We start from the raw sequence: 14,781 nt of genomic DNA on the forward strand, positions 1-14,781 counted from the left end.
TTTCTGCCCAATTGCTCATTCCTGCTGTGATTTTCCCTGCATCAGTTTGAGGCTGCATGGTGAACCACATAGGGAACTGAAAAGGGCTAAAGCCAAGCAGGGTGGAAAAAAAAAATAAAAGCTTTACTCTGAGTCATTTCCTCAATCTTGTTAGCCCAGTGTGGGGATGGGGTTGGGGCATCTCTGGGTGGATGTGAACGAAGAGGAACAATGGGACTGCCTCTTTCACTGACTGTTTTAGAACGAGGTTTCACTGTCTGAATATGACAATATGTCTAGGCTGTGCATGCCTGCCTTCTCTTTTGAATGTATGCTAACACTTTGACCATGCAGTCAGCTTGATCAGGGAGATCTTTTGTAAAGAATGTGCTGTGGCTTCTTGTGACAGCTGTGAAGATGGATGGCAGCTCTCTGCTACTCAAATGCTGAGGTCTTGCTTTTCTCTGGTCTCCTACTCCCTGCCTTCCAGCTGTGTGGTTGGTTATTCCTCTTTTACTAACTGACAGTTGTGAAATCACCAAGTAAGCCAATGTAGCTCACTTATCCAGCACAAAATAGTCTATTTTCTGATTTTAATCATAGAATCATAGAATAGTTTGGGTTGGAAGGGATCTTACAGATCATCTAGTTCCAACCCCCCTGCCATGGGCAGGGACACCCTCCACTACACCAGGTTGCTCAAAGCCCCATCCACGGCCTTGAACACTTCCAGGGATGGAGCAGCCACAACTTCTCTGGGCAACCTGTTCCAGCGCCTCACCATCCTCATTGTAAAAAATTTCTTCCTTAGATCTGATCTAAATCTCCCCTCTATCAGTTTAAAGCCATTGCCCCTTGTCCTATCACTACATGCCCTTGCAAAAAGTCCCTGTCCAGCTTTCTTGTAGGCCCTTTAGGTACTGAAAGGCTGCTAAAAGGTCTTCCCGGAGCCTTCTCTTCTCCAGGCTGAACAGCCCCAACTCTCTCAGCCTGTCTTCACAGGCAAGGTGCTTCAGGCCTTGGATCATCTTCATTGCCCTCCTCTGGACCCCGTCCAACAGCTCCATGTCCTTCTTATGTTGGGGGCCTTGGAGCTGAACGTAGTACTGCAGGTCGGGTCTCCCAAGAGCAGAGTAGAGGGACAGAATCCCCTCCCTGGACCTGCTGGCCACGCTTCTTTGGATGCAGCCTAGGACACAGTTGGCTTTCTGGGCTGCCTGCACATTGCTGGCTCATGTTGAGCTTCTCATCCACTAGCACTCCCAAGTCCTTCTCCTCGGGGCTGCTCTCCATCCATTCTCTGCCCAGCCTGTACTTGTGCTTGGGATTGCCCTAAGCCACGTGCAGGACCTTGCACTTGGCCTTGTTGAACTTCATGAGGTTCTCACAGGCCCATCTCTCAATCTGTCAAGGTCCCTCTGGATGGCATCCAGTCTAGATCCATCCTCTAGTGTGTCAACTGCACCACACAGCTTGATGTCATTGGCAAACTTGCTGAGGGTGCACACGATCCTACTGTCCATAGTTTGAGGAGACCTGGCTTGAAATCACTCTTCACCACAACCAGTCCAAGAGAGGGCATGTGAGTGGAACAGGGAACAGGCAGGAGAAAAGAGAGAGGTGTCCTATTTTTAGCGGTGTTAAACTGGTAATTTTGTTCAGACCACCTTGTGGAACTCATCCTTTGATATTCAACTCATTCTCCAGCTGGCTCTGATTCTTGTGCAGCTTTGCAATGCAAAGAAGGCATCATCAGGACAATAAAGGTCTAAACCTTTGCTGTCCTGATTTTTATCTGTATTCTTGTGGGGTTTTTTTTGTCAGATCTTTATCTGACTGATAAAGATCTTTATCTATAGTGGAACCATATCCTTAGAGCTGATGCTAAATAAGAACTTTCAGAGATGTCTTGCTTCCATTTTCTTCATGCTATACCATTCTCAGACAAATGGGTGGTAAATACAGCCCAAAACATTATTTCTGAGTGGAGTGTACTTATTTTTCCTCCATCACCATCCCAACAGCAGTATTTGCGAGCCTGTAATAAATCACAGGTCTGTTAGCAACTGTTGGTCAGTGTCTCAGCATTGTCCCATGTGCTTACTTCCAGAAGCTAATTCTTGTCTCTCAAATTTGAGCATAGGTTTGGTTCAGATCTCCTTGAATCAATAATGTAATGTAAAATCTGATAGCTTATCTGACTGACAGCTTAGTTGATAAGGAACAGACAGCTACTATCCATAATCCTCTGTTGCATTTGCAAACTTGTGCTAATTAAAAGAAAATAATTGCTGAAAGTGTTTTTTAAAATGTGGCTTTTTAAAAAAAAAATAAATCCAAAAACCCAAACCCCTTCAAAATTCAATATTTGTAGTACCCTACAAAAGATGAACTATATTTAGTCTCTGTAGTTTAGTTTCTGCATAGCAGCTGCTTCACTTCCTGATCCTATCTTGAAACGACACATCATCATTTTTATAAGATTATTCGCCACCATAATACCTGCATGACACGTATTTATTTCTGACCGTGATAGCTCTGTGGGGTGCCAGGTTTGAGAGACACTGGTCGTCATGCTGTTTGATTTTTGACCTCTCCCACTCCTGATTTAGCTGGTTATCCTGGTAATTTAAAATGTCTAAGAGTCAGATCATGCCAGTGTTGCTGTTGGATCTACCAAGATGATTTTAGATGGCAGTGAGGTTTGGCATCGGTGCCTATCTGATGGAGCACTTGATTTTGCAAAAACCATCTCTGCTTGAGTTTCATTCTGAATGATTTATGTCAGTCTCAGTGCAATAATGGTGTGAGGTTACCATATATCAGAAGTTAATTGTGTAAATATTACAATGTCTGATCTTAAGTTTTTAGGTGAACAGGCAAGACATAATTGACTGAGTTGTAGTAATGGCATATTAAAGGCAAGGATAAGCATATCTTTATTTTTAAACACGCTGAGAAGCTGACAGCCTTATCACCGAGTAAAAGCTTAGTGATTTATAATATATGAAAAGCATAAACTGTTAAGTTAGAAATAGAAAAATTTACTTTCTTTACATGTGTGTAACACCTTGTTCTAGTTGTGCCACTCTCTTCTTTTGTAATGTGTAAAGATTGGTCCGATATTTAATACATTGTATAAATGTTGTATGCTCAGATAGAACGTGTTTATGTACTGTGATTCCACAGAGTAAATATATAACTATTTGTAAATAGACTGCTTGCCAAACTGTATTGTCAGATTGCAGCTGCTCTCTCCTTCATCTCGCAGAACTACGTGGTGTGGTGAGCAACCAGTGCATTGCATATTATTTTTGTGTGCAAAATGATAATGATAAATTGAATGTTGAAGAGAATCAGTCTGTAGGACTGAAAAAGAGACTGTGTGTTAAAATTGCGGGTTAGCACCTGCGAGGAAGTAAAAATAATTTGCACACTGAAGCATAAGAAGTAGTTTACCAAAACTGTTACAAGATTTGAAAGCCTTTTTTAAAGTGAAGTAGGAGCCTTCTGTGTCAAGTGAAGCAGTAGTTGTCTTTTAGTCTGTGGATCTGCAATGAAATCCCTACTTCGATTCTATGCAAAGAGGCTTTAATTTGCTCTTGCAAAAATCTTAACTGATATATTTTAAGTCTTACTTGGTTTTGCCAACTACAGGTATTGATAAGTCACAAGCTTTGAACCTCATAAATTTTCTGAGTGATGATTTACTATACTTTTTTTAAAATTATTTCTTACCTCTTTAATGCTTTCCTTGATTTCTTCTTTGTTTCCCATGGTATCTGAAAAGAACTTGAAACTGATTTTTAGCTAGTTGATAGGCTAATAGGAATTGATGAGCTTCCATCAGACATGTAGCACTAATCTCCATCAAACTTAGAACAGGTATGTTCGGTACATTGGAAGTGTTTGCAGACTGTCCTGCTCTGAACCCAAGATGTGAGATAAAACCAGTGATCAGTGTAACGTAAAGTAGATCTACGCCTTGTTCAAGTGGCTTTTGGCTGGCTGCTCTCGGTGCTGAGAGGAGGGAGGCCACCTCGGGCGTGCTGCCTGGCACACTGGTTTATTAAGCAGGTAGGCTGCCTGAAGCCTGTGCTGTTGCTTGTACTTAGTATCCAACCAAACTCATCTGGAGTTGTCTCGAGTATACCTGTGCAAACCACAGTTATACTTTCTGATTATATGTTTGTGATTTTAAAAAACCTGTTCATGATCAAAAAAACCCACCAAAACACACTTTTATTTTATTGCAATATTGTTCTGAACCTGAATGTCTCTTATGTGTAGGTTTTATGTTTTTGAATTTTCAACCATTTTTGTCGAATTTAGACACATCTAATGAAACTGCGATCAATTTAATTCCATGGATAATAGGCTGGGTGCAATAGGAGCTGTGGAGAAGTACTTTTTGTGGGAGAGGCAGGATTAACGATGAGAGAACGGAATGGAATTTTGTGTGTGGAGGGAAGCAAGAAGTGAGTGGAGGTTAGGGTGGAGGCTCCGAGTGCTTAAGGTATTGTTTGGAGAGGAGGGTTTAGCAGGAACCTACCACAGATGTGGAGGGAAGGGAGGACGTGTGAAGGCATGGAGCAGGACTGGCCAATATTTTATTGTACTATGGTATTGGAAAGGCTTGCCTGCGTGCATAATGACACACTGAGAGCTTGGCATGGCTTTCCTGCTTTGTGGAGTCAGGCAGTTCCTGTAGCATGTAGTTTGCATCGCTGCCCTTCCTCTGCACTCTGAAGGATATAAATATACTCCCAGCTGGTCCATACCAAATGCCTATGGGCAGTGAAGTGAATTCCCTGTTTTCATCCTGAAGTGAGGTGCGTGTGTGTGAGGCACTAATATAAAGGAACTTGTATCCACAAAAACTTAAGCCATGTATTTTTACTTAAATAGCATCTCTCAAATCTTAACGTCAAGTGATACGAGAACCTATGCAGGATATGTCATAAATGGTGTAATTTCTTCTTCCCATAATTTCTTTGTGTCCCATTGGCACACAATTCTACTGCTACACTGTAGAATTGCATTTGGATTATGTGTGCTGTGATGTGAAAGTTTCAGCAATGTTAACTTAACCAAGACATAGGTACAAACATCCTGCATTTTAATCTGTAAACTTGTTTTTTTCACAACAAAAGTGGAAATATGCGAGTTGTTAGTGCAGATGTGAAACTTACCTGAGCTATAACAAACCCGTCTGGAATCTAAATATGTGTTTAGTACATTTTGTTCACTGTAATGGGGTTTGTCAATTTGGTGCATCAGAATAATCCAATTCAAGAAAAAATGTTATTCAATAGAAATTACGTCACATTACTCATGATCGCATTTTGTTTCTAATAAGTAAATGTAATGTACAAATGTGTGCTAAATGTGCCTTGTGTTGATACAAGTAAGAAAGTATAATTGTTTGCAAGCATAAATCTTATGTTTGCTTAAGTATATGATTCTTAATATTAAAATGGTTATGAATGTGGGTTGCTTGTTACACTGAAGTTAAACTGTAGTTTGAAATTAAATAGATCTATATGAAAGGAGTATAAATGTATGCAGAATTTTAAATGCACATTCTCCTACTCTGACTTTTCTGCTGTGTCATGTTGGAATACACAGAGGGATAACATTTTACTTTCATCTAATGAGCTGCTTGAGTGGACATGAATGTACAAAAATCTTAAGTTGGGAAATGACTTTAAACTGTATATTGTTGAATGGAACCATGTTACGATCGTCAGAGTAGAAAAGGAAGCATTTTTACTCTTTGAAACTGCTTTATATATTGCTTTGTATATTTTGGTGTGAGAGACGGGCCTAAGGTAGGGTTGGGATGTTGCTGGATTTCAGACTGCTGCATTTAGCCTGGACTGAAGTTCAGGCTATCCTCACAAAATATTTCAGGCCTTGAAATTTCAAGTTTTAAGTGAAAGGCTGTTGGGGGTGGTGGGGACAGGATTCAGATCTTTAATCTCTTTTGTACAGTAAGACTTTCAGTGGTAACCAGATTGACTGTACAGTCTGTTCACAGTGTGCACATATAAATGTGTATATAAATTTTTGTTAAAATTTAATCAACTCTTGTAGAAGAAAAATAACTTTTAGTCTTCAAGTTTTTAGATGCTGTTTACTCTTAAATGCTTTTCTTGTTGGAGTATAACTCGAGTTTTCTCTGAGCTGCTCGTATAAAAATCCAAGTTCAAACTTTGCTCCGTACGCCTTCACATTCATTGTAGTATTTTGTCGTTAAAAAAAAAAATAAATCTGTTCAACCAAGTTTTTGCTGGTTGACCCGTGCTACTATTGATTTATTTTTTCTCTTGAGCAATATAGGAAGAATTTGCACTACCTGGAATGTCAACAGAACTGATAAAGCTTAATTGTCAACTTTAATAGTTGTGGGTTGTGTAATTGAAACCTGTTGTAGCAGATGTGGTAAAGCTGTTGTATCTAAGTGTTTTAAATGAAACATACTGTACATAGTAGGACATTGTTCTTTCAGAAAGGATTCTGTCCATCCCTTCCTCATGTGTAGTAAATTTCACCTCTGTTTTTTAAAAGGCGAAAACAAAATACGCTTTTCCATCTCATTTCTAGTGAATCATTTTGTGGGTGACATGAGCAGCATAGCTGCCATTTGTTAACTTCTAGTTTGGAGCAGCACCTTCTTTATCAGTAAAATCTTCTGTGTAACAGCTATCACAGTGCACTGTAATAAACTTGTGTGTTTTACTTATCAGGTCTTAAGCTAGGTAATTTTAAAGTTATTACCAGGAAACTTGCAGTAAGTAGCAACTTAAATAAATAACATATTCCTGCCTTTGAGACATCTTTTAAGTGATCTGTTAGGATTCCAGTGTTTCTGTTTCCTTCTGTTAACAAGATTCTCCTTTGTCTCTAGTTCTTTAGTGAATTCTTAGCATAGTTGCTCTTCGGGATGTAGCAAATTCCTTTGGGGAGGAGGGGATGGTTCTTGTGTGTAGCTATTTATTAATAGTTCAGCAAGTCAGTTGCATCTACTGCTTTAGCTAGTGATATTCCTGTTTTGCTGTATTCCTAGTTTGCAATTAAAACACCCAACCTTTTCCAGTTTTTCTGCTTAACTGCTGATACTTGCATCTACTTCTAATGGAATGTGTTTTTTCTGATACACTAATGTTCACCTCTTTCCTCCACGTTTTCCTTTCTTCATCTCTCCCTCTATCCTGCTTGATAGCAATTTACTTAGTCAAAAGAATCTGTGATGTTTACTTACACTGAAGGCCTACCCCTTTAAAAATGGTGAAGACATTCAGAAAACAACTTGGGAATGCATTGTTTACTTCTGCAAACCTGCCAACGAATGTACTTGCTCTAAAATACTGATTTAATTTAAAATTCCAGTTTTTAAAACTAGTGGGATAAAGTATCTTGTGTGAGTAGTAATGTCTTTTTAGAATATTGTTCATTTGAAGTACGTGAGGGAAAAAAACTCCTCATTTTGGAGGGATTCGGTTTTGTATTTTGATCGGAGCTGTTTACTGTTTAAACAGTTGTAACATATTAAGCTGAACAGAAGTGTCTTGAGCCGTTGGAGTCTGCCTTCATAATACCTAAAGAAAGCTCCATCTCAGCCTAGGTGCGCTCGTGAAGCATTGCCTTACTTCTTGTGATAGTTTGATGTGTGGGGGGTGTTCTGGTGGCAGGGGAGGGGATTTGCTCCCTGTGCCACCAGATCTGAGTCCCATCCCCCCCCGGGGGGGGTTGAGCCAAGGCGGCGCCTCTGCGAATTGCCCTATTTAAGTTGGGACAAAGGGGCGGGAAAGGGGCTTTTTGCTCAGGAGCGAGGAGAGAGCAGGAGGGCGCTGCCCTCGCTCCCGGCTCCCGGCCGGGCGGCTGCTCGGGCCCGGGCCGGCGCCATGTGCTCAAGATGGCGCCGGGGGAGCCGCATGGGGGACTCGGTAAGCGCCCCACTCCCGGGGTGCCCACCGGGCCGAGCTTCCCCAGAGAGGATTAAGATCTAAGAGAAGACAACCACAACGACCGGGTCAGCAAAGATGGAGCAGGAGGAGGTGTACTGGAGCTGAGGCTTTCCCTTGCAAATCGGTGTGAGATGGCAGGCGGCCCCCCTGCAGCCAGGGTGTACTCGGCGGAGCAGCGACCCACTCGTGGCCCGTGGAGAAACCCACGTCGGGAAGGAGATGCCTGAGCCCAGGAGAGGTCGTGGAGCAGGGGATGCGCGACCAGGTACTGTTGATAATGGGGCATGGAATGCACGACGAGGTCGTGGAGGCATCTGGAGACCGTGGGACGACCCACGCCGACGCGAGTGGCAGCAGCTCCCTAAGAGGCCGAGACTGGTAAAGCCCGAACTGGTGCGATCCATGGGGAGGATTGCAATCCTGCGGGCAGGACTTACTTTGGAAAAGTTTGGGGACTTTTTCTTTGTGAGTAGGGGATCCACCGAAGCAAGGGAAAAATGGTGTAAAGACTCCTCCTCCTTTAAGAAAGGAGCGGCAGTGAACAACATGGATGAACTGACCTGTACTCCCCCATTCCCTGTCTCCCTGCGCCGCTGGGGGGAAGACAGAGCCAGGAACGAAAGGAAAATAGGGGGTGGGGAGGTGTTGTTTTAAGATCGGGCCTTGTTTTCTCTTTCTCCTCTCAAGTAACCGGTTTCGTTCCCTTTTGTCTTTTGTTTAGTAACTGTTAATAAATTGTTTTGTTTTATTAAGAAAGCCTGAGTCATGTTTTGCCCGAGACCATGGTTGGTGGGTGCTCCCTTTCGGTTCTTGTCTCGACCCTCAGTCCAAAAAAAACCACGACACTTCTGCAGACATAATCCTGCCACCTTAGAACCATGAGGTTTTTTCTTGCTTGCCAGGTTTTCTGCATTTCTGCTTAGTTCAGGCCTAGGCCTGTGAAAATGATGTAGATTTAGGTTGTTCAGTTTCTTCTTTTACTGTCTTTGAATAGCTCAGAGACTTTCAGCTTTTTTGTTACAAGTGAGCTGTGATGGCCTCTTGAATGCTTTCTGCTCTGGCTACTATTGCCCAGTTAGCTGAGGACAACACATACTCTTCTGCGTTTTCTTTTTTTTTTTTTTTTTTGAAACAACTTAGTTTCATGCTCCAGTTGGCGTCTGAAGAATTCGTAAGACACCAAAGTCAATTTTCTCAATGAAGGAGATTCTTATAAGAAACATTAGTTTTGCTTTCATCATAAACTGTAAAAACAAACCAAGGAAAAAAGGGGTTAGTTAGGTAATGCAGCCCACTTGAAATTGGTTGAAAAGAGGAGGGACAAGGTAAAAGGTAGGCGAAAGCTGTCAGAATCCTGGGTGATGATGCTGTTAAATAAATGTGTCTTGAGAGCGTGCAACTAAGCAATAGAAAAGTAGGTAGTGTAACCTGCTAACAACACATTTTGTTATATTTTTAATGGCAAGTTGTTAATTTTCATGGAGTTTTACAGTAAACCTGATTTCTATTAGTAAAGATCAGTTGAGGAGGGGATGCAGAAAGAAGGCTGCTTCCTAATGGCAATGAATATCAATTAAAAGCTTTTTACGCTTTCAATTTAGCATCTAATATTTTATGTGGTAATTGCAGCTGTACCTATTGGTGAAATTTGCGTGAGAAGACAGTAGTAATTTATTTGGTGAGGATATGAAATACAGGAACTAAACCAATATAAACTATTTAAAAACATTTCAACCTTCTAACAGGAGAAAAATTCAGCAGTTGAAGCTTTGAATTTTAATTATTTTGTCACTTCTTAACTATTGTCACATTTTTATTGTTTCATTAGCAGATATGTATTGTTTATGACTTCTTGCTCTTTGCTTTACAGTCTTATAAATATCAAATTTAAATGGAGAGAAGGGGGTTGGCATGGAAAAATCAGTCCTGTTTTGTGGCGGGCATTAGGGTATAACTGATGATGAGTCCTCATATTCACCACTTTCAGTGAGTTTGGTGTAATAAGCTTCTTGTACATCCTACAGCTTTTTTTTGCATTTGCAAATGAAGAAAAGTTTTCTGAAAATGGATGGATGGTGTACAACCCAATGTCCGAATACAGGAGACAAGTGAGTTACTAAGGTTGCAATTGCCCTGTGCTTTCATATCTGTCAGCTTATGTAGAGGGAATATTGTTTGTGCGTTTCTCTTGTCAGCTTCTATGTGGGGGTAGCTGAGAATGGGAGAAGATGGAAATACAACTTGAAAAAAAAGTAAAGAAATAAAACATTGGAACCTTAAAAAAAAATAGAATGTCACAGGAAGACAGTCTTTCCTCTTTGAGGGAAGTTATTGACACTTCTTACAATGTGTCACTGTTAAGAGAGCAGGAGGTGGGGCGAATGTGCCAAATATGTAACTACAGCGTCCTAAATATGTATTTGATTTGGTCTTTGATTTGGTCTACTTCTTCCTGAAGTGAAGGAGAAAAAAAAAAAAAAGCAGCTTATTTTAGAAACAGTGCTGCTTTACAAAAGCTATACAGAAGTCTGTCAGTATTCTGCTTTGTTCTTCAGGTGGTTTTGGAAAAATCTCAATGAAAGAGGATTACATATTTAAATTTAAAATACCTTTTAGATAATTTATTTTTTCTTTAAATGTGACATTTAAAAAAAAAGTAAACAATAAGGACTTCCTTGAATTTTTTGTTTCCCTCCGTCGGTTTTTGATTCAAGGTTTAGAGGCCCAAGACCCAGAAGAGGTAAAATACCAACACCCACACAAACCCCACTGTGTGTGTACACGTGTGGAGAGTTTATCAGTCTCAGTTTCCTGGCTGCTGTTTGTGAAATGCCTTACAGAGCAGACTGCAACTAAAAGTTGTTGTTTCTCAGTAAGAAAGCTACCCTGAGTCTTATTTTTAACCTGAAGGTAGTATCAGGCTACAGGGAAGAAAGGTTGAGATGAGACTTCCTCCCCGCTGTCTTCTCACAACCATAATCTCTTTTCAGCAAAAGAGATTTTTTTTTTTTTCAGGCAAAATGGGAAGGCAGAGCTTTGAGGGAGGAGGGAAGGCAATTTTCCTTCCTCAGTCCCGCAGTTAAAGAAATACATGTATTAGTTTTAATCATTGCTTTGAAACTTGTTGTAAGAATGGAATTGCGTGTGTAAGAGCATATGAGAGCTGTGCAGTGGTTTAAGGCTGTGAATCCATCAGCGATGAGCTGGTTTGTGTGGTCTTGTAGTCTTTTTTCTTCTATTGTTTCGAAACAGTCCTGTAGCTAGGTTAGATCGGTGGGTTGTTGCCACCATGTGGCCGTAATGTCATGTAAAATTCAAGAGCAGAATTATTATTCGTACAGCCAAAAATACATGGAAAAACTTTGTGTTACGTTTTAGGGGCTGCCTAATGAGCGGTGGCGAGTAACTTTTATTAACGAACACTATGGCCTGTGTGACACGTACCCATCGCTCTTAGTAGTGCCGTACAACGCAACAGACGACGACCTCAAGAAAGTTGCTGCCTTTAGGTCCCGAAATAGAATTCCGGTGAGTATTATACGATTTGAAGAGGAACCAGAGTATGTGATGAATGTTACCTTGTAGTGTAACTAGTTTGAAGTATGCATGCAAACAACTTTTTAGCTAAACATGACACAGAGGAAGTTTTTTTTGGAAATGGCTGCAGCAAAATAGTTTTCATTGGCTGGTGGTTTTTACTGCTTGAAACTAGTGTCTTGGCCAAACCACATTTCCGTTTTTCCCCCACAACAATCACCCATTCCAACTTTGGTTTTAACTTGGCTTTTCTCGTAACAACTGCCAGCATTGCAGATTGCCTATTCTTAATGAAGTATGAGCCTTAGACTGCCATCTGTACTAGTTTGTTGACTATTATTGGATGCACAGAAAAAGCGATAGCAAATGTTACCTTCCTGTAAGCAAACCGCATGGCATTTAAACATAGTTCCAATGGTCAGTCCTAAAACAAGGCCTCATGCATAGTCTCTGTAGTGAATTCTAGGGCTTTTTAGCCCTTTAAATTGGGCTGTGGAATTTAAGATAAACCCATTTGGCTTTTTGGATATATTTCTGTATCTAAAATTCTCTAAGATAAGAGAATTTTTATGTATCAGCTCTTTACAGCACTGTAGAAAAATACTAATTTCTATCACAGTACAATCTGTTTTAACTAATATTTCAATTTGGCAAACTCTGAAGAGGTGCTAGATTCTTAGCCAGTGTCAGAAAGCCGCCTTGAATCTCAGTTAATTTCAAACAGATGTGAAATTCAACATCATAAATATTTATTAAATATTATATTTACTGACAGGCTAGGCCTATAATTATAAATTTATTAAATATGCACACATATGTATATGTATAATATATAATGTGTATAAAATATATATGTTAAATGTATAGTGCATTCATATAGTTCTTATAAACTAGCTGTATCTTCTGTGTTATCTCAAAATTAATGACAGGGCTTTTGTTGCCTATACAGTGAGAGTCATTTCCTTGGTAATAGTAATTTTGTTTATGTCAGGGAATAGCCAGTCGTACTCACCTGCACACAGACTGGCAGGGCTCATTTCTAAATATACAGCTAAGGGTTGAATTGTAGGAGTGAATACTCCCTGAAGATTTTTTGTCTTTTTTTTTTTTTAACTCCGATGTTCTTTCATGCTGTAACCCACAACTTCAGACTGGGAGAGAATACTGTTTCCTAATATTCTTCAACAATGAAGCTGGAGTTTTTGCCTGCTTCTTGGGGTGCTTGTCTTTAATCTCTTGCAGTCCAACCTGTTCCGTGGGCAGCTCACTATCTCTTGTTTGTGATAAGTCCCCTTCAGCTCAGAAGAACAACAAAGGCAGCATGCCCACTGCTCCAGTGGCTCCTCTTTGTAAAGAGGGCTGAGGAACAAAACTTACTTGAAAGAGAAAGGGAAATATTCAGGATATTGCAGGAAGGTTCAACTTTCCTTCCTTACCCAAAAAAAGGGAGAAGTTGTTCTTGTAGAATTGGAGCGTCTTAGTTACTGTTCCTACAATGAGTTCATTCTTCTGAATTGTGGGCATTGTTATGTTTGTTTCCAGTTTGCTTTTCACAATTATGTGTGCAACCGAAAACTTGTAGGACAATATTAAAATACACTGGATTATATAGATAAATGTAATTTCAATAAGAGCTAAAAATATGTAAAAAAATGAACTCTTTTAAGGCTGATTATTATTATTAAATTTTATGAGACTAAACTGGAAGCAGTTGAGAAGTCTAGGGATTATCTTTTGAAGAAATAAAATAAAAAGTGTTAATTTTCATATTATCTACTTTAAAGAATGTGACTTTAAAATTTAGTTATTATTTTTAAAATAAAAATCTATTTCTTCTAATGTGTTTTTGACATGTGACTAGGTTCTGTCATGGATTCATCCAGAGACTCAAGCTGTTATTATGCGCTGCAGTCAACCCCTTGTTGGAATGAGTGGCAAGCGGAATAAAGATGATGAACGATATCTCGATATCATCAGGGAGGCTAATGGGCAAATCTCAAAACTGACCATCTATGATGCCAGGCCCAACGTCAATGCAGTCGCAAACAAGGTAAACAGATGCTTAATACTCTTATTTGGGAAGGAGGGGAAGGAGGCTTACTTTGAAGTTTTCTGTAGTAATCTTAATGTAGATAAGATAGGAACAGTAGTAATCTTAATGTAGATAAATTTACATAATCAAGTATATATTTACATGATCAAATGCTGAGGCTCATGGCCAGGAAAGGACACAAGTGCCTAAATGAGTTCATAAGCAGGGTTTCAGGGCCATATGTGGATTTCCAACACGCTTTACTCCCATTACCAGTCAAGCACAGATCTTAGCATGCGACTGAAATCAGGTATGACTACACTCTGCACTGTAAGGCAGATGTAGGCTGAGCTGTAGAGCGTGGCCTCTGTTGGAATGACATGGCACCTCTGTGCAAGCCACAGCTCTGCTCCGTGTCCTCTGGGAAAATCCTATCCTGGGATGACTGTGTACATAAAACCAAGCCCCCCGATAGGCATCCTTGGTTTGTTTCTTTCCTAACCATTGCGTGAACCACTTCAGACCTGTCCAGGCATCCAGTAAATAAAGAGAAAGTGATGAATAAGTTAATTTGGAGGTTTGCACTCTAAACAGCAGTATGGGTATGAGTTTGAGTACCTAGATACCTGTCCTTCCCTAGGTGCCCATAGTTGGTAACTGCAGTAACAGAAGTAGTGTTTCCATCTGACAAAGTCACCATTTCTTTGCTAGTCTGCCATCAAAGCCTGAATGGGATCAGAATCATAGAACAGCCCAGGTTGGAAGGGACCTCCAAAGACCATCTAGTCCAACCTGTCAAGAAGAAAAGGTGTCCCCCTCTGCCTCTCCTCAGCTCTGGTGAGGACCACATTGTTCAGGCATATTCAGATAACGCCAGGCACAGTGTGTCAGTGTTGTGTTTGGCGTAGAAAGCAACAGACATGGATGTGCTCTGTCTTTATATGAAAAGCAGAGTTAGAAGAGGAGGTGAAGGACACAACTTTAATGCTTTCTTCATATGAGAAAGTACCAACTTCACTCCCTCCATATCTAGGGCAGTCCCTTACTGGCTGAACTTCAAGCACAAATGAAGTGGACGTGCTCTTCAGTACTTACTAGTGAAGTTGTGTGTCTGCACAGCAAAGAGCATGAGATATATGAGCTCAAGAGGGTTTAAGATCTTAGTGAAATGATGAGTGTGCTTATCTGGGAGAGAAGGAGAGCTAGGAAACTAGCTTCTGAATAGTTTTTGGCACAAAACAAACACTAATGTAGTGGAATGAA

At 40.4% G+C, this 14,781-nt stretch overlaps 1 protein-coding gene across 3 annotated transcripts in view; it reads left to right on the forward strand.

Annotated features, from left to right (window-relative positions):
• Positions 1–14,781, forward strand: part of MTM1 (myotubularin 1) — a 48,943-nt gene that overhangs the window by 17,748 nt on the left and 16,414 nt on the right. For 2 of the 3 annotated variants that reach the window (XM_086619534.1, XM_086619535.1), the window contains exons 8-10: positions 9,974–10,057; positions 11,328–11,477; positions 13,348–13,536. In XM_086619534.1, coding sequence (XP_086475660.1) covers positions 9,974–10,057; positions 11,328–11,477; positions 13,348–13,536 — 423 coding nt within the window. The remainder of the gene's footprint in view (positions 1–9,973; positions 10,058–11,327; positions 11,478–13,347; positions 13,537–14,781) is intronic. The other variant, XM_086619536.1, reaches the window with a different exon arrangement.

Source organism: Tauraco erythrolophus, chromosome 13 (genome assembly GCF_009769465.1).
Source record: "Tauraco erythrolophus isolate bTauEry1 chromosome 13, bTauEry1.pri, whole genome shotgun sequence".
NCBI classification, from domain to species: domain Eukaryota; kingdom Metazoa; phylum Chordata; class Aves; order Musophagiformes; family Musophagidae; genus Tauraco; species Tauraco erythrolophus.